Here is a 19,977-nt window from a genome sequence, read left to right as displayed (position 1 = left end):
TAAACAAATAGAAATTAAACTGCCTTATGATCCAGCAATACCTCTTAGGCATTTATCCAAAAGACATGCAAACATTAATTCAAAGGGATATATGCCCCTTATGCTCATAGCTGTGGTACTCACAATAGCCAAAGAGTGGAAGCAGCCTAACTGCCCATTGCAAGATGACTGGATAAAGAAGTTATGTGATATACATTCCATGGGACACTACTCTGCAATCAGAAAGGACAGTATTGTGACCTCTGGGACAAAATGGATGGAACTGGAGAAATCACGCTTAGCCACGTAAGTAAAGAGATGAAGGACAGGCAGTCAGGCGGTAGTGCAACGGGTTAAGCGCAGGTGGCGCAAAGCACAAGGAACAGTGTAAGAATCCTAGTTTGAGCCCCCAGCTCTACACCTGCAGAGCAGTCACATCCCAAGCAGTGAAGCAGGTCTGCAGGTGTCTTTCTCTCCCTCTCTGTCTTCCCCATCTCTCTCCATTTCTCTCTGTCCTATCCAACAACGACGGCATCAATAACCACAACAATAAAAAACAAGGGCAACAAAAAAGGGAATAAATAAATAAATAAATATTAAAAAAAAAGAGAGAGAGAAATGAAGGACAACTATCAGATGGTATCACTCATATGTGGAATCTAGAGAACTGATATATGTGAAGTTGTAAATTGGGGGAAAAATAAAAAACATACCAGAAGTAAACAAACTGTTTCTAAGACTTTGTGAGAACTATAGTGGTATCTTTGAGAGGTGGGCGGGTGGGGACGCAGAGCTTTGGAGGAAGATGTGGTGTGGATCTATACTCTGTAATCTTAAAGTCTTGTAACCACTGATACACTGTTGGTTTTGCCTTCGGGGACTCTAATTCTGAAGGGATTTTGCTTCTTCTCTATCACTTGAAAACATGCCACTTATTGAGAATGTTATGTGATTTCCTAAGCATTTGTTTGACCTTCCTAACTTCATTATGTACTCAGAATGTGAACTCTTTTTTTTAAGGTCTTCCAAAAGACATATTAAAGAGAAAATATGTTAACTTCTAACAATTACTATGTATCTACTACTAAAACCAAATCAACCAAATGGAAGGTTGATTTAGTTCCTCATCTATGCTTCATGGTTTATAAACATACTGTATTAGCTCTGGACTCTGAGGCAGGTTCTTAAAAATAACTTTTTTTTTTTTTTGCCTCCAGGGTTATTACTGGGGTTCGGTGCCTGCACTATGAATCTACTGCTCCTGGTGGCCATTTTTCCCACTTTTAGTTGTTGTTCCTGTTGTTGTTGGATAGGACAGAAAGAAATTGAGAGAGATGGGGAAGACAGAGAGGGGGAGAGAAAGACAGATACCTGCAGATCTGCTCCACCACTTGTGAAGTGACCTCTCTGCAGGTGGGAAGCCGGGGACTCAAACCAGGATCCTTGCGCTGGTCGCTGTGCTTCATACTATGTGCACTTAACCCGGTGTGCCACCACCTCATCCCTGGTTCTTTAATAATTTAAGACAGTTTAATGTTTCTCTTATGTGAAACACTCACATAACTAAACTCTTAACAGAAACTATTCAGTCTTCCTTATGTCCTGAAACAATGGTCAGAGTTAGAAGGCATAGTATGAAGTCTTGCTTGTCTGGGAAAATTTGGCAGGTCCTCTCTAGCAGTGCGTAACTGGAATAAGTCAGATGTCAAAAGGTAGAGGATTTTTCTTGGTGGGAAGATCTTTTTTTTTTTTCTTCTGAGACATTTGCATATGAGACACACCAAGTGAGAACAATCCTCAAAACTTACAGGTAGGTAAAGTGAATCATAGAAAAACACCCCAACTTCTCTCAAGCAACTCATGCGGAAAACGACATGTAGGAAGACACAGATACCTTTCTCCCTTTCAATAAGAAGTTTAATGCCCTCAAACTTATTTAGGTTTCTGATTTTCAACCATTTTGGTCAGGCTGGGAATGGGATAGTGAGCGCATACTTACCCATTTTCTTAGGCAACAGGTAGACATCCTGCTTGTAGCGACCCTCAGGAGCATTGTAAAGTTCTATCAAAGCAAGAGCCTAAAAAACCAAAGAGAGAAAGAGAGAGAGACAGAGAGAGACACTGGTGTACCCTCCATAACAATCCATCTTACACATTAAGCCCGGATGGTCAATGACCCTTGCTGGCCATAGCTTTCCCCTCTGGAGGCCTTACCTGAGTAGTAGCGGTGATTGAAAGCACAAAGGTAGGCACTGTGGAGCAGCTTAGGTTCAGAAGACGGCCCTACAGAGCAAGGGTGAAGTCACAGATAGTTAGCACAGAGCCTCTCTGGCCTTTGAGGAGTGAGGGTGGGGCATGGCCACTATTTTCCAAACATTTTCCACCTACATACTGGATGGAAAGTGCCTATGGGTTCTAGTACATGGACATTTGTTGACTAATGTTTAAGTGAGACCATAAAAAAAACAAAACTGGAAAACTTGATGAAGGTCATAGAAAGAAGATCTCTGGGATGATGTGCAGGAACAGAGATAATTTTATTTATTTATTTTTTAATAGTTTGTACATGCATAACATTTTTCAGTTTTCCATATAACAATACAACAGAGATCGTTTTATGATACTGAAGTTTTTGAGAAAGAGAAATCTCTATTGAATTTTCTATCTCCTATAGCAGTGTCTTTCTGTCAAAGGAACTGGCTTTTAAAAAATTCTTTAACTTGGGTGGGGGTATAGCATAATGGTTATGCCTGAGGCTCTCAAGTCCCAGGTTCAATCCCTCACCCTGTCATAAGCCAGAGCTGAGCAGTGCTCTGGTAAAAAAAAAAAAAGAAAGAAAGAAAAAAGAAAAAAAGAAAAAATTCTTTTGTTTATTGGACAGAGGCAGAGAAATTGAGAAGGAAGGGATGCATAGAAACGGGGAGAGTCAGAGACACCCACAGTACCGCTTCACTGCTCATGAAGCTTTCCCCCTGCTGGTGTGTGTGTGTGTGTGTGTGTGTGTGTGTGTGTTGGAGTGGGGGAAAGAGACTGGCTTTCTTTTGAAAGACTGTTCTATACAACAATCTGGTCAGGCCCAGAGGTAATCTTTCCAGCTTTGAGGGGAGTTGGTGTTTTTTTTTTTTTTTTTTTAAGCCAGAAATCAAGAGGGAAGGAGGTGGTTAGAGAAGGAGAGAGACAGGGAGACATCTGCAGCCCTGCTTCACCACTTGTGAAGCTTTCCCCCTGCAGGTGGGGCTGGGGGCTTGAACTTGGGTCCTTGCGCAGGGTAACATATGCGCTCAACCAGGTGCACCACCACCCGGCCCTCCTGTTGTTTTTGGATTCAGGAAGCTGTGATTACTTTTTTTTTGGTGTGTGCTTTTCCCTCAGTTTAGGTCTCTTGAATTTGAGGGCAGTTTTGTATTCTGAGTGGGCATTCAGAAGGCAGAAGGACTAGAAACTACCTCCAGTGATACCAGTTGTTATTTTGCTTTCTAGGAAGACCACTGTTTAAAAATTCAACCCAAGCAGTTGAAAAATGGGAATGCTTATTTTTGTCATTAATATCACTACAGGGTACCTAGAAATATGTCACCAGGCAGTGGGCTTCTATCAAAGTAAGAGACAGGCATTTAATAACCGGCTATCCCCTCCTCATACCTGTCCCCTGCTTGAGAAGGAAATGTCCAGCTCCTTTACAGGTATACTACACCATTTGAGAAGGTGAGATAAGGAGAGGAAAGGTAAAGAGAATAATAAGGACACTCCAATATAAATATAAGTCCCTTTTACATTTTTTGTAACCTATTTAACTGAAAAGAAAAAAAAAAAAGGAACTGGCCACCACCCAGCCTCATAAACATGTTTTTAAATAAAAGAGGGAAGAGAAAAATGGCCATCAGGAGTGGTGGGGAAAAAAGACAAGCATCAGGGAGGCAACCTGGTCGCAGAGTACAGGACCTGCATGCTTGAGACCACAAGTCTGATGGGCCGGCACCTCCTATGCCAGAGCATGGCCCTGGCTCTCTCTCAAAATAAGTAAAAAAAAAAAAAAAAAAAAATATATATATATATATATATTTAATTTTTTATTTATTCAGGGGTAGACAGCATAATGGTTATGCAAAGAGGCTCTCATGCCTGAAGCTCCAAAGTCCCAGGTTTAATTCCCTGCACCACCATAAACCAGAGAGCTGAGCAGTGCTCTGGTAAAGAAAAAAAAAAAAAAAAAAGGAAAGAGAAAGATACCTGCAGTCTTGCTTCACCACTTGTGAATCTCGCCCCCTGCAGGTGGGAACCAGGGGCTGGAACCTGGTTCCTTTACATTTTAATGTTTTAATGTGCGCACTTAACCAGGTGCACCATGGCTTACCCTCCCCTACCACCCCCTTAAGGGGAAGGAAAACAAAACTCAAACACCAGTCCCTAACTGCAAAAGGGAAGCATTATGAGCGGTGAAGCAGTGTTGCAGGTGTCTCTCTGTCTCTTTCCCCTTTCCTCTCAATTTCCCTCTGTCCTTTCAAATAAAAAAGGACAGAAAAAGAACCCTTGATGTGAAAGAGAAAACTTCAGGGGTGGTCTAGGAGGTGGCACAGTGGATGCAGCACTGGACTCTCAAGCAGGAGACCCCAAGTTTAATCCCTGGCAGCACATGTACCAGAGTGATGTCTGTTTCTCTCTCTCTGCCTATGTTTCTCATTAATAAATAAATAAAATCTAAAAAAAAAACAAAAACCTTCAAGGTAAGAGCAGAGGGCAACCTTTTAGTGTCAGGGATCAAGAACCAGAGAGGAGAAACTCTAAAGAAGGGAAAAGTTGTCAAACAATGTGAGGCAAAGTAGGGTTAGTCAAGAGGAAGGCTGGCCCAGGAGAAGCCAAAATGGGGAAATATTAACTATGCAACACACAGACAGCCGGGGGCCTGCACATCAGCTCAACTCAGAAGGGAGACTCAAAAGAAAAGAAGAAAAACAAAACAAAACTCTTCAAAGATGTGACCTTCCCAGGACTTGCCCAAGATAGTCTGAGCTACAGCAGGAATATGCACTGAGTGCTGACTGACTAAACCATCCCACAGGTGCCATTAGTTCTCTGTAAGCATCACTCAGTGGCATCAATTCCATCTGCTAATTCTTCCCAGAGTAATAGTCATTATCTGACTCAACTGGTAGAGTGACATAGAAAGACAAGATAATTGGTGAAAAGTGGGGAACCAAAATAGGTTCTTAATTGCTGAATGAAGAGCCCTTTCACAATTAGATGCAAACTCCTGTGGCGTTAAACTCAGTTAAAGGAGTTAAACTCAGTCCTAGAGGAGTGGGAGGGTAGGGGAGAAGATAAGGGGGCAGGGCCTGGTACTGCAGTCGCTCCTGTAAGGGCTGGAGCTCTCCAGCCAGGCTCAGCTCTTACCTCTGCCAGCAGCACTATCCTCTTGCCATCGGGCCAGATCACATGGTCCACTTGGGATCTCACTCGCTCCCAGGTCAGCTCTGGTGTCCTCAGACTCGCCTGGCAGACAGACAGACAGAGCACGTAATCAGTTACGCCAGCTCCCACTCTGTGGGTGGGACGATGTCAGGGAACCATTTCAAAGAGCAAGCTGAAAGGAACAACCAATGTGCCAGATGAACACCACTTATCCTGGGCTGGCTGAGAATGTTCCATTTCAGGGAGTTTATCTCATGCCTAGCCAGTCACTCAGGATGTCATTCCACAACTTCAGCTGTCTGCCCACTCTCTGTGGAACACAGTTAAAGGTGCTATGGTACATAAAAAAGAAACCAAAGACATGACCTCTGCTTTCAGAAAGCTCTTACTTCAGCTGGAAACATGAAATAATATGTAAACGAGGAACAGAAGCTTTATAGACACGTGCAAACAAATACAGGGCAAAATGAATACGCAAGTGCCAAAGGTGGGTCAGAGCGGAGAGGCATTAGTTAGAGAAGGCTGAGTCCTCAACACAGTCCACCGGGGCCTGGCCCTGCCCTCATCTCTCAGTGTCCGGGCTCCCCCCATGTCGATAATGGTGGTTCACCTTAAAGCTAGAAGCTTTGTGGTCTAAGTGCACATGTGAATTACCGTGTTGAAAAATGCTTGAGAGCTCCCCAAGGTGCACCCTCCCTCCATCTCTGTATATTGTTTGCCAAGAAAGAAGGAATGCTAAGTTTATGAACATCAGCAACCAAATAGCAACTTCCGTGTTCCACTGGGTCAAGCGTAATACAGAAAGGGGGTTCTTATCCCAAACTGTCTACTGGCCCAGTTGGTAAAGCTGAGAAGTTCTGCTAAGTGGCAGTTTGCAGACAAAGAAGAACAAATACTGGAGGGTTCAGATGCTGGAACAGGGTGGCAGAAGACCTAGTGGGGGTTATACTGTTATGTGGAAAACTGGCCAAGTGGTATGCATGTACAAACTATTGTATTTACTGTTGACTATAAAAAAAAGAAATTAAAAAAATACTTTATAATCAATGACTCAGTACTTATTATATTCTAGATCCTGTAGTCAAGAATACTAATGAAGGTGAGATTGGGGGTGGTGGTCCAGGAAGAAAACATAATAGTTATGCAAAACACCTTTCATACCTGAGGCTCTTGAGGTTCCCAAGTTCAACCCCAGCACCACCATAAGCCGGAGCTGAGCAGCGTTCTGATCTCTCTCTCTCTCTGTTTCTGTCTGGCATTCTCACTGGAAACCTTTGATGCTTCCCATAAGTATATGCTGGAAATGAGATTCTTTATTCAGATACCTGAAAAGGCTTAATTTTATTATTTTTAAATATTTATTAATAAATTCATTTACCTATTTATTAATTTCTCACTAAAATAAAATAAAATATTATTAAAAACAAACAAACTGGTGAGACTGGAGAATCCTCTTCTAGAATGTGAGTTGTTCATGTAGAGAGACTGTATCTCCTCTTTGCATTACCAATCTGGTTTGAAAGCAGCCACATTATTATTATTATAATTAATCAGAGCACTGCTCAGCTTTGCTTATGGTAGTATAGGGGACTAAACTTGGGACTTCAGAGCCTCACACATGAAAGCCCATTGCATAAGCATTCTGCTATTTCTCCCTGCCCAACATAATCATATTTCAGTATATTCAGGACTGTGTTGAGATGCTGGGTCATTTCTTTACTAGGTAGATGGGAAATAAAATTTTTTCCTGAGATGCCAAGCTTTATACAATGATCCAACCTTTATAGTTGGCAGTAGTTAACACAATTTTATGTGTACCTGCTCTTCGATTAATCGGTTTCAACTGTAGGGCTCTACCATGCTGATACACTTGCTCAAGTTCAGAAACTTAAGTGTCCAGAATGTTTCACCCAGTGTTATTCATAATAGCCCAATGTGGACTGAAATAGTAACATGGACATGACTAAGTAAATCAAGACAATTCCAGACAATGAAATATTATGTAAATCCTTAATTAAAAAAAAGATGTATATTGTCAACATGGTCATGTATTATTATTATTATTTTTTAAACTGTTATTATTATTTATATTTATTTTCCCTTTTGTTGCCCTTGTTGTGTTTCATTGTTGTTGTAGTTATTGTTGTAGTAATTACTGTTGTTGTTATTGATGTCATCGTTGTTGGATAGGACAGAGAGAAATGAAGAGGAGGGGAAGACAGAGAGGGGGAGAGAAAGATAGACACCTGTAGACCTGCTTCACCGCCTGTGAGGTGACTCCCCTGCAGGTGGGGAGCTGGGGGCTCGAACCAGGATCCTTACGTCGGTCCTTGCGCTTTGCGCCACATGCGCTTAACCCGCTGCGCTACTGCCCTACTCCTTCACATATTATTTTTTTACTTGACTTCAACCATCTCTATATTGTTTGAATTTTTAAACAAAGCAAGTATTACTTTAAAACTAGGATTTTAAGAGTTAAGGAGAGAGTGTAGCCATAGTACACAGAACTGGATTTCAAAAAGGCCTAGGTTTGATCACAGGCACCACCAAGGGCTATCAAGCTAAGCTGTGCTCTGGTCTAAATAAATAAATAAATTAGAATTTTAAGAATAAATATTGTAAGCACTGTAAACAAGTTAAGAAGAATTTAAGCAAACAGACTATTTGCAAAAGAACAGACAGGGTTGATCCTTTAGCCTTCAGAAATACTACCTTGGGTAGGTGGTCAGGTGGTGTCGCACACAGTACCATGCACAAAGATTCAGGTTCAAACGCCAGTCTCCACCCGCAGGGGGAAGCTTCGCAAGTGAAGCAGTGCTGCAGGTGTTTCTCTTTCTCTTTCCCTCCCCTCTCAATTTCTCTCTCTCTTTTTTTTTTTTTTTGCCTCCAGGTTATCACTGGGGCTCAGTGCCTGCACTTCTAACCCACTGCTCCTGGAGGCTATTTTTCCCATTTTGTTGCCCTTGTTGTCATTATTATTGTTGTCATAGCTATTGTTGTTCTTGGATAGGACAGAGAGAAATGGAGAGAGGAGGGGAAGACAGAGAGGAGGAGAGAAGGACAGACACCTGCTGACTTGCTTCACCACTTGCGAAGCAACACTCTGTAGGTGTGGGGAGCTGGGGGCTTGAACCGGGATCCTTTTGCCAGCCCTTGTGCTTTGTGCCATGTGCGCTTAACTCACTGTGCTACTGCCCAGCTCCCCCCCCTCAATTTCTCTCTTTATGAAGAAAAAAAAAACGAAGGGCAATAACCACAAAATGTCAAGAAATAGTCTTTAGTGGCACTGGCAGTTTTTAATAGAGGTAATGAGAACTCAAAGTATTCAAAGTTCTTAGCGTTTTACACTCCCAATCTTTCGCACGGTACGTTATTTCAGTGACTGAGAGTAGCATTAGCACCATAACAGGAATCTCCTGTCCTAGGAAGTTTTCCTTGGGAGAAACAAAGACATGATAGAATCAAGGAAAGGACAGATCTGATGAAGTTCAGAAAATGACAATGCTTAGCAGATGCAGTTTGCTAGAGTACAGAATGGCTATGATGTAAGCAAAAGAGCTCTGGGTCAGTTGAAAAACTAGGTTACAGAGAAACTATACTAAATTAATGTCAGGTGGTTCCAGTGGCCTACTGTGGCCTATTTGACAGTGACATACCTCCAGAGAAGGGTGTCCTGTGGCTAGTGCAGGTTTATAAGGATTTCTCTTAAAGACACCATCTCTCTTTACCACAGCTTTATAGTTATCATGCAACTTACCAGAAAATGTTTACCTGTTTAGACTACCTTCTCAAACTAGATGTACATCCCACTGCAAACTAGCTCATATTGGGGCTGCATGTTTTGAACAGTTTGTTTTTTCCAGGAAGAAACACACACACCCTCTCTCTTCATACAAAGGCCTCTGAGGCCCTATCCAAGTGAGCTATTTTACCAGCCCCAGAGTTATCTTTTAAGACAGTTTAGATATTGCCAGTCACCTGTTCAAACCTTCCAGTGACTTCTGAAGTCCTCAGTATGGTCTATGAATTTCTACATGAGCCATGATCTCCTTGAGCTGCCTCTTAGCCTTTTCCCCATGCTTATCTATTCCTGACATGTGGTGTGATTTCTGTTCCTCAAGTACAATCAAGTGTGTTCCTCCTGCTGGGTCTTTTACTTGCTGTTCTCTATGAAGAGAATGCTCACATGGCTTGCTTGTACAGCTCAGTTGCGGCTCAAATGCTATTCCCTCAGATAACATCTGATCACTCAAACTAAGTGACAACTTGATCCCCTAACTACCCAAGTATACTCAGTGTCCCTACCCTGCTGTTGTTCTTCTACATGAAGATCTAAATGACAGTAACTGTTCAGTGTCTATCCTCCACCACAGAACAGATGCTCCAGGAGAGCAAAGATGCTTGTCGCCGTTCCTTCCGTCTTTTCAGTATGGGGTGCAGAGCTGAATTAGTATTCAACACAGGTGTGCTAAAAAGTGAGTGTATATTCTCATTTCAACAACTGGCTGAGCTTGTCATTTCTTTAAATTTCATTTTGTGGGGACTGGAAGGTGATGCACATGTTAAGATCACACACATTGGGGGCTGAGTGGTGGCGCAGTGGGTTAAGTGCATAGGGTGTGAAGCTCAAGGACCAGTGTAAGGATCCTGGTTTGAGCCCCTGACTCCCTACCTGCAGGGGGGGTGGGTGGTGGTGGCTATCTTTCTTTTCTTTTTTTAGAATTTTATTTACTTTTTTCACCTTTTGTTGCCCTTGTTGTTTATCATTGTTGTTATTATTGTTGTTGGATAAGACAGAGAAATCAAGAGAGAAGGGAAAGACAGAGAGGGAGAGAGAAAGAGAGACACCTGCAGACCTGCTTCACTGCCTGTGAAGTGACCCCCCTGAAGGTGGAGAGCTGGGGGCTCGAAACAGGATCCTTACACTGGTCCTTGTACTTCGCACCATGTGCACTTAATCCACTGTGATACCGCCCTGTCCCCTGTTCTTTCTTTTCTCCTCTCTGTCTTTCTCTTCGCTCTCAATTTCTCTCTGTCCTATCCAGCAACACTGACAGCAATTAACAACAAGAACAACAATGATAAACAACAAGAGCAACAAAAGAGAAAAAAATAACCTCCAGGAGCAGTGGATTCATAATGCAGGCATTGAGTCCCAGTAATAACCCTGGTGATAAATAAATAAATAAATAAATAAATAAATAAATAAAACACACATATCACCGTGCACAAGGACCCAGGTTCAAGCCCCTGGTTCCCATCTGAGGTGGGGGGCTTGGGGTGGGGAGAAGCTTCATGATGGTGAAGCAGTGCTAGAGGTGCCCCTTCCTCTAATACTTCCTATCAATTCCTCTCTGTCTCTATCAAATAAATCAATAAATAGGATATTTAGTATTTTTCTTAATTTAGCATGTCCTGTGACATGGACATCAAAGGCTAAGTAAGTCAGCTGTCCCAAAGTCCCTCTGAGCGTCTCTCTCTGGACCACTTGTTCATCCATTTAGCTTCTGCTAAGAAAAGCACACAGAGGACTGAGAGCTGGCCTGTAGCTGGTGCCCATGGCAGATACTAGGGCTATTTAGAAACACTTGCAAAACTAGGTCTAGTTTTAACATGGTAGCCAGTGTGGCCCTTTTATAATTGATAGCATCCTTTTATTTTTATTTTACTTTGTTTTTAACCAATATACCACTCAGCTCTGGTGTATGTTGGTGCAAGGGACTGAATCTGGTAGCTCTGAGCCTCAGGTATGAAAGTCTACCTTAAATAAAAAAAAAAAAAATAAAAAAAAGAACAAGGGCAACAAAAGGGAATATATATATATATATGCCTGCCTATGGAGCTCTCTCTCCTTAATGCCAGCCTTTTTAAAATAGATCAGAGGGACTAGGTGGTGGGGCATCCAGCAGAGCGACACATTATCATGTGCAAGGACCTGGGTTGACGTCCCAGTCCTCACTTCAGGGGAGAAGCTTCTTGAGTTACATAGCAGTGTTCCAGGTGTCTCTCCTCTTTGTCTCTCTTTCTAAACCTCTATTACAAAGGACCACCAGGAATGGTGGAGCCTGAACAATAATCCTGATGACTTTAAAAAAACAAAAACAGAACAAACAAACAAAACCAAGTCAAATTGTTCTAATCAACAATGGCTCCCAGCTTCTCCCAGAGTGTGTGGTCAGGCATTGTACAATGGCCTCAGAGGTCCTATACACCTGGCCTGTCACTTCTGACTTCTCTCCCAGGCTCCCCTGCCCATTGCTCATTCTGCACCAAGCACACTGGCCTCACTGGCACTCCTCAGACAGGGAGGTCCACCCCTGGCTGCTCTCCCAAAATGAACTTAGGTGAACTCACCTAAAAAAATAAAAAATCAAACTGGCAGGTGTCTCCTCTCTGGGCCTTAACATCGCCTTACTGAGGCTTGTCTTTTTTTTTTTGGATAGAGACCTAGAGAAATTGTGAAGGAAAGAGAGACACCAGCAGCCCTGCTTCACCACTTGTGAAGCTTTCCCCCTGCAGGAGGGCCCAGGGGCTTGGACCCGGGTCCTTGTGCACTGTAATGTGTGCACTTAACCAGGTGTACCACCACCTGCCCCCCCTTGCCACTGGGGTTATTGTTGTTGGGGCTCGGTGCCAGCACTGTCCCCAGCAGCATTTTTCCTTCCCCCTCCTCTATTTCTTTTTTATTTGATAGGACAGATGGAAACTGAGGAAGGATAGGAGGACAGAGAAGGAGAGAGGAGGTGAGGCACCTGCAGACCTGCTTCACTGTTCATGAAACTTCCCCCCTGCAGGTGGGGAGCGGCAGCTTGAACTGGGTCTCCAGCATGGTAGTACGTGCACTTAACCGGGTGCACCACGGCCCAGCCACTAAGGCTTATGTCTTGGCCCCTCTACTTCAGACTGCAGCCTAGCATTCCATTTCCCCTTCACCATGCCCGATTTTTATTTATTCTCCTGATGCTTCCACTTTCTAACATGTACTGCGAATGGTACTTCTGTGCTTGGTGTCTTTCCCCCACTAAACTAAAGCTTCACGAGGGCAGGTATTTTTCTCCTTGTCACTGGCTCCAAGCATCTAGATTAGTACGAGGCATAAAGCAGTCACACAGTAGACAGATGTGACTGAAAATTAAGTTTCCTGTCTTTATCCTGAGAGATTACTTATGCCTAGACTGCCTTCAGGAGTGATTACTATGACGATTTAAAGTTAATCAAGAAATCATAAGAGTGTACGATCAGGATACTAGACCAACATGCAGGGAGACAGTGCAACATAAGTATCTGGGTCTCATGAATAGTGTATAGATTGCACGGTGTACTCAGCTTCTCACTTTCTCATGCGAAAGCCAGGCATTTGTGGGGAGGGCAAAGGATGAAATGAGATAAAGTAGAAATAGAAGTTACATAACTGCTTATTTTACAGCTTCTTGAGGATTTAGAAGGGAAAGTCCCTTAAACCCACTGAAGTTTCTCTCTAGCTCTCTAAGCATAATTACTTTCCTTTAGGCCTTTCCCATGGGGGACACTATAAGCAGATCAATTTAAGGAAGGACAAATGCGTGCTTGAGTATTTCAGAAATATCAACAAGCAACCTGGGAGGAGGCTCAATGCTTACGGCAGTGGACGTGTAAGCAGGAGATCCTGAGCTCTATTTCTGGCATCACACGTTCCAGAATGATGTTCTGGGCTCCCCACCTTCAGGGAAGTCGCTTCACAGGTGAACCAGGTCTGTGGGTACCTATCTTTCTCTCCCTGTCTTCCCCTCCTCTCTCCATTTCTCTCTGGCCTATCCAACAACAATGACATCAATAATATCTACAACAATAAAACAAACAGTGCAACAAACAGGAATAAATAAATAGATAAAAAGACTTAAATTATTCACCATGAGCAAAATATAATGTAAGACACAATGGAGCCCACACGACTCAAACCTCAAGGAGAAAGACTTTGGTGGGTTGTCTTTCTCCAGTTATTTTTAGTAACAGAAAACTAGAGCACAGAGTGAAAAAGAGAAACTGTTCCAAGCAGCTTTATCCAACAGGCTGTCCACAGATTGGAACTGGCCTCCCTGGGCAGTGCTGACGCTCAACCAGAGTAGACCTCAGTGGAGATGAAAGCACTGTGCTTGAGCCATTCCCACAGGGAAACACAGTGGAGACAGGAAAATGCCAAGCCAGACTCAAAGTCACACCGAGAGATTCTTTGACAAATTCTAAAAGAAGTAAATCACAGGGTGCCTGGGCAGTGGTGTACTTGGTTGAGCGCACACATCACCATGAGCAAGAACCCAGGTTTGAGCCCCCACATCCCACCTGCAGGGGAATGCTTCACGGATGGTGAAGCAGGTCCTCTGTCTCTCCCGTCTTTCCCCCGCCCTCTCAATTTCTCTCTGTCCTATCAAAAAAAGGGAGAAAATAGTTGCCAGGAGTGGTGGATTTGTAATGCCTGCTTTGAGTGTCAGTGATAACTCTGGTGACAATAAAAATAATAAATAAATAAATAATTTAGCAGGTAGTAAATCACATTTTTTTTTTTTGCCTCCAGGGTTATTGCTGGGGCTCAGTGCTTGCACTATGCATCCATTGCTCCTGGAAGCTATTTTTTCCCTTTTGTTGCCCTTGTTGTTTATCATTGTTGTTACTATTATTATTGTTGTTATTGTTGGACAGGACAGAGAGAAATTGAGAGAGGAGAAGAGATAGACACCTGCAGATCTGCTTCATCACTTATGAAGCGAGCCCTTACCCCCCGAAGGTGGGGAGCTGGGATCCTTATGCCAGTCCTTGCGCTTTGCACCATGTGCGCTTACCCCGATGCGCTACTGGCCGGCCTCCAGTAAATCACACTTCTATCAAGTATTACTTGGTCAAGTTAGTAGGATCACTATTATGCTGAGTTGAAAAAAATATGAAGGTGACTATATAATAGCCAAATCAGAGAACGAAGGTGCTAGATTGTCTGGGTTTGCTTTAGAGAACTCAATATGATCCCTTCAGCCCTGATTAGTATAGTCTGGAAAATAAGTTTTTTAAAAATTATTTATTTTAATGAGAGAGATACTCAGTGGATGGGGGGAGGTATACACACACACACACACACACCAGAGCACTGCTCAGCTCTAGCTTATGGTGGTTTTGGAGATTGAATCTGGGACCTCAAAGCCTCAGACGTGAACGTCTTTTTGCATAACCATTATGCTATCTCCCTAACCCTGAAAAATAAGTTCTAAGGGAGGATCTAGTTCAAATAGAAGCAAAGGAAAGAAAACCCACTGTATTTGACAGACACAGTCATTCTTAAGAAATCTTTTCATGTTCCGGGAGGTGGTGTAATGGATAAAGTGTTGGATTCTCAAGCATGAGGTCCCAAGTTCAATCCCCCGCAGCACATGTGCCAGAGTGATAACTGGTTCTTTCTCTCTCTCCTCCAATCTTTCTCATTAATAAATAAACAAAATCTTTAAAAAAAGAAAGAAAGAAAGTAGTCTTCTCATCCTACCTCATACATTTTTTTTTTTTTTTAGATGAAGAGTAAACTAGCCCACAGCACCAAAGCTTCCTTCATGTAGTGGAGGCTGGGCTTAAACCTGGATTGTTTTCTGATTTTCTCTCTTTCTTTCCTTCTTTCTTTTTCCCCTTGAAGAAAGTTTATAAATTGCTAGTGTATGATCAGTTTAGTATCTAATTTCATTTTGATCTTTTAGGAAATAGGAGATAGTTCATTAATCATTTTGTCTCAGTTTAGGTCATGCCACCTTCCAGACACCAAGTTACAGATGCTACCATGACTCTATCCCGACTTTTCTGGGCAGACAACCTCACCAATGTGTCCTGGACCCTTGCATCTCCAGAGTTCTGGCCCACTAGGGAGAGACAGAAACAGGCTGGGGGGTATAGATCAACCTGTCAATGCTCATGCTCAACAGAGAAGCAATTATAGAAGCCAGAATTCCTACCTTCTATGCTCCCAAAACAACCTTGATCCATACTCCCAGCAGGGGAGAAGGGATAGGATGAAGAGGCTCTGAACTCCAGCTCCATCAGCACCCAGAGAGAGAGAGAGAGAGGAAAAGGAGAGGGATATATGGAGGTAGTTATGTTGTCATGAGTGGCTTGGAGGGAAAGAGGATTGAATCAGGAAAAAAAAAAAAGTGTGGGGCAACTATGTATAAATGTGTGGACAGACAGTTGTAGAGACGATGGTTGGCCCATGTCTACAACCTTAGGGAACTGTGGTGGATTGCAGTGGGGAGAGTGAAGATTCAGAGCTCTGGTGGTGGGAATGGTGTGGATTCAAACCCCTGTCGACATGTAATTCTGTTATACAAAAATAATTAAAAAAATAGATAATTAAATGCCTTTTGTTTTTTGTAGGTTCTAACATGATTGTTTATCAGATGGCAGAAATTCATGCTGAAGGTTGTTTTTGTTTTTTAAAGGATTTAGCAATTAATGAGAGGGAGAAAGAAGCAGAGTGTCACTCTGGCACACACAAGGCTGGGGGTAGAACTCAGGATGTCAGGCCTGAGAGCTCAATGATTTTATCTACTTAGCTTCTGGGGCAGCTAAACACAGGTTGTGTAGGTGGCAAAGCAGCGCACTATCCAAGTGAGCCATTCTATTGGCCCATGTCCATACATCTCTCTCCCCTGACTTCTCTCCTTGGACCAACATGCTTACTCACCTTTACAGTAAAGTCCAACAGCCCGAAAATAGCAATTACCATGCTGCCTCTCATTTAGCACCTTTTTGTGTAGTGTTGAGTGTACCCAGCCTTCCCTGCCAGACATATATAGTGGCTCAGTGTGTGAGCTGGCATGCAGGCCGGGGTGGAAGGAGAAAATGGAGAAATGATTAAGCTGAGATGAAGCCCAGGCTGTGAGCTAGTCAGTGAGTACACTGCAGACCGCTTTGTGGGATAGCTGTGCTGGAGAAGGCTAGTGATCCTGCCATTCCTTTTCCAGAGGAGGGCTCTTAAGGAGAGGGGAAAAAATCCTCAAAGGAGGTGTCACTGGCCCTTACCACATCAATCTCTGTATTGGAATGTCCCATATTGCACACAATGCAGCTGTTCTTCATACGGTCCAAGTGCTCTCTGGTCACCACGTTCTTGTTACCTGAACAGTAGGAGAGAGCGAGTCACATTTCATTTCAGCAACAAAACTCGACTCCCACCTCAGGTTTATGTTAACTGTAAGTAGAAATGGATTAGAGGTCTAAGTAGAACAGCCAAAAAGGGGGTTCTGGTGGAATGGCTCACTGGGATAGTGCATTGCTTTGTCATGTACATGACCCAGGTTCAAGCCCAGGCCCTACCATACTGAAGGAAGCTTTGATGATGTGGTCTCTTTCACTCTTTCTCTGTCTTCATCTGAAAAAGTCAGTCCAGAGCAGTGAAGCTCCACAGACAAAATAAAATAAAAAGATGGATAAAAAAGATCCAAAATGGGGGAGTCGGGTGGTAGTGCAACAGGTTAAATGCATGTGGCGCAAAGTGCAAGGACTGGCGTAAGGATCTCAGTTCAAGCCTCTGGCTCCCCACCTGCAGGGGAGTCGCTTCACAAGCAGTGAAGCAGGTCTGCAGGTGTCTATCTTTCTCTCCCCCTCTCTGTCTTCCCCTCCTCTCTCAATTTTTCTCTGTCTTATCCAACGACAGTATCAACAACAATAATAACTACAACAATAAAACAAGGGCAACAAAAAAGAATAAATAAATAAATATTTTTTAAAAAGATCCAAAATGATAAAATTATTAGCAAAACAGAGGAATGCATCTTTATGAAGTTGGATTAGGCAATGGTTTCTTAGTTATAACACCTAATCCTAAGGAAAAAATCCAAAGAAAACACTGAAATGCACCAAAATGAAAACTTCTGTGCTTGCACCAAAGTAAAAGACTCTGGGGTGGGTGTGGGGGAGAATACAGGTCCCAAATGGATGACAGAGGACCTAGTGGGGGTTGTATTGTTATATGTAATACCTGGAAATGTTATGCATGTACAAACTATTATATTTACTGTCTAATGTAAAACATTAATTCTCCAATAAAGAAATTAAAAATAAAACAACTTCTGTGCTACAAATGATACCACTAAGCAAGCGAAGAGAAAGCCCACAGAATGGAACAAAATATCTGCAGTGCAGAGGACCTAGAGGGGGTTGTATTGTTATGTGGAAAAAACTGGGAAATGTTATGCATGTACAAACTATTGTATTTACTGTCAACTGCAAACTATTAATCCCCCAATAAAGAAAACTTAAATATATATGCCTGTAGTGGAACAGAAATGGCTCAACTGGTAAAGCACAGGATTTGCTCCTGGTTTGAACCCCAGCACTGCATGTACTAGTGCGATGCTCTGGCTTGTCTGTCTCCCTCCCTTTGCTGTCACCAGGGTTATAGTTGGGAACCAGTTTCTATATGATTCCACCACTTCTGGATGCCATGATTTCCCTCTAGGTAGAGGGTGAAAGAGGTAGGAGAAACCCCTCAGCACTACTCTACTGCTCATGAAGCTTTCCCCTGAAAGTGCTTTCATACATGGTAATGTGTGCAGTATAGCAGGAGAGTCAGTTCCCACCTGCCAAGGGTCTTTTTATCTTAGAGAGGGAGACAGTGTGTGTGTGGGGGGGGGTGGGGGGGGTACCACAGCAACACTCTTCAGCTTGTGAAACCTCTGCATGGTGTTCTTGTGTAGTATCTGTGGGGAGGTTGGGGAGGGATCAAACCTGGGTCCTTGTTCATAGTAAAGTGTGTTCCTTACTGGGTGAGCTCTCTCCTGCCCACTCACTGCCCCCCCCCCCTGCATGAAACGCTCTCTACGTCATGTAAAATAAAACTAAATCTTAGCAGAAGTGTAAATCATATATCTGATAAGGCACTTGTTTTTCTTTAGATTATCACAGTACTGGCCCAGCATTTGTGGAGCTTGCCCCAGAGCTGTTGTGCTTTCCCCATGGTGTCAAAGCTCCAACCTAAGACTTTGGACATGGAAAGGTGCACACTTTATCACGTGAGCTCGCTCCTGGCTCTATAAGTAACCTAACTTTCAAAATGAACAAAAGATCTGAATAGCCATTTTTCAAAAGATGTGCCAACAAGATGCTCAATATCATTAGTCATTAGGGAATGCAAATCAGAGTCACAACAAGATAGCCTTTCTCATGTACTAGGATGTTTAATAAAAAAGACAGACAATAACAAGTGGTGGCAAGCTTAGTAGAAATTTAACTCTTATGCATTGTTGGTAGGACTGTAAAATGCGGTAATCACTTTGGAGAAGCCTGGAAGTTCTTCAAAATGTCCAGTAATCCCACCTCTTGGTGGAATATACCCAAGAGAACTGAAAATATACTCACAGTAAAAGACTTGTGCACAATGTTCACAGCAGCATTATTCATAATAGTCAAAAGGTGAGAACCCAAGTGTCCGTCAATCATGAGTGGACAAATAAAATGTGGCCAAGCCTTATAAAGAAATAATACTGGGGGCCAGGCGGTAGTGCAGCAGGTAAAGCGCACATGGCGCAGAGCGCTCTGACCAGCATAAAGATCCCGGTTCGAGCTCCCAGCTTTCCACCTGCAGGGGGGTCACTTCAGAGGTGGTGAAGCAGGTCTGCAGGTGTCTATCTTTCTCTCCCCCTCTCTTTCTTCCACTCCTCTCTAAATTTCTTTCTGTCCTATCCAACAACAATAGCAATAGCAATAACAATAAACATAAAAAGGGTGAATTTTATGCTTCTGAATTACATCTATTAGACTGTGCTCATGGTTATGACTCTGACTTTGCTAGGAAACACTGAATTGTATATTTAAAATGGGTGAAATGTATGGCTTGTGAATTTCATCTGTATAAAACTACTTGAAAAGGAAAAAAAGAGATGGAGGGGATTGTTATAAAGCAAGCAAGCATAGTTTCTCATGGTCTCTCTTTCCTGTTTTCCCTGAGGCTACAAACACATTTTTACATTTTTTCTGATTTTCCTCCTCTAAAATAAAATTACAAAAGAAAATCAGTGTTCTAGTGCTCTATGGTTCTATCAGAAAGATAAAATAAGCATCTCATCTCAAGGAAAGTAGCCATTTCTGCATGTTCCTTTTTTTTTTTTTTAAATATTATCTTTATTTGTTCAATAGAGATAGCCAGATATTGAGAGGGAAGTGGGAGATAGAGAAGCTTTCCCCCTGCATGTGGAGACTGGAGGGACTGAACCTGAGTCCTTTTTCACTGTAGCATGTGCGCTCAACTAGGTGCGCCACCACCCGGCCCCTGCATATTCCTTTCTAAAGCTCAAAAATCCACTTCTTTGGGAGTTAACACAATTATCTTATCCACTTTCTCTATGAAGAATTTTGTTCTAGACTTGCTTTAATTACAGACACTACCAGGAAATATGTTTTGCTTTTGGGGGGCAGAATTAAAAAAATCAAAGATAGGGGCTGGGTAGTGGCGCACCAAGTAGGATGCCTGAGGACCTGGGTTTAATGCCCTTCATCCCCACCTGCAGGTGTGTCTCTTTCCTTCTCCCTCTCTGGCTTCCCTTCCCCTCTCAATTTCTCTGTCTCTAGCCCAAAATAAAATAA

At 42.8% G+C, this 19,977-nt stretch overlaps 1 protein-coding gene across 6 annotated transcripts in view; it reads right to left on the bottom strand.

The window, feature by feature from the left end:
• AHCYL2 (adenosylhomocysteinase like 2) overlaps positions 1-19,977 on the bottom strand; it is a 207,166-nt gene that overhangs the window by 4,137 nt on the left and 183,052 nt on the right. For all 6 annotated transcript variants that reach the window (XM_060196543.1, XM_060196544.1, XM_016188601.2 and 3 more), the window contains 4 exons: positions 16,417-16,511; positions 5,371-5,469; positions 2,194-2,262; positions 1,979-2,057 (listed from right to left, as the gene is read on the bottom strand). In XM_060196543.1, the coding sequence (XP_060052526.1) occupies positions 1,979-2,057; positions 2,194-2,262; positions 5,371-5,469; positions 16,417-16,511 (342 nt within the window). The remainder of the gene's footprint in view (positions 1-1,978; positions 2,058-2,193; positions 2,263-5,370; positions 5,470-16,416; positions 16,512-19,977) is intronic.

The sequence above is a fragment of the Erinaceus europaeus genome, chromosome 8 (assembly GCF_950295315.1).
Source record: "Erinaceus europaeus chromosome 8, mEriEur2.1, whole genome shotgun sequence".
Classification (NCBI taxonomy): Eukaryota; Metazoa; Chordata; class Mammalia; order Eulipotyphla; family Erinaceidae; genus Erinaceus; species Erinaceus europaeus.
Note: the sequence above shows the minus strand (reverse complement) of the source record. Positions and strands in the feature narration are given on the sequence as shown.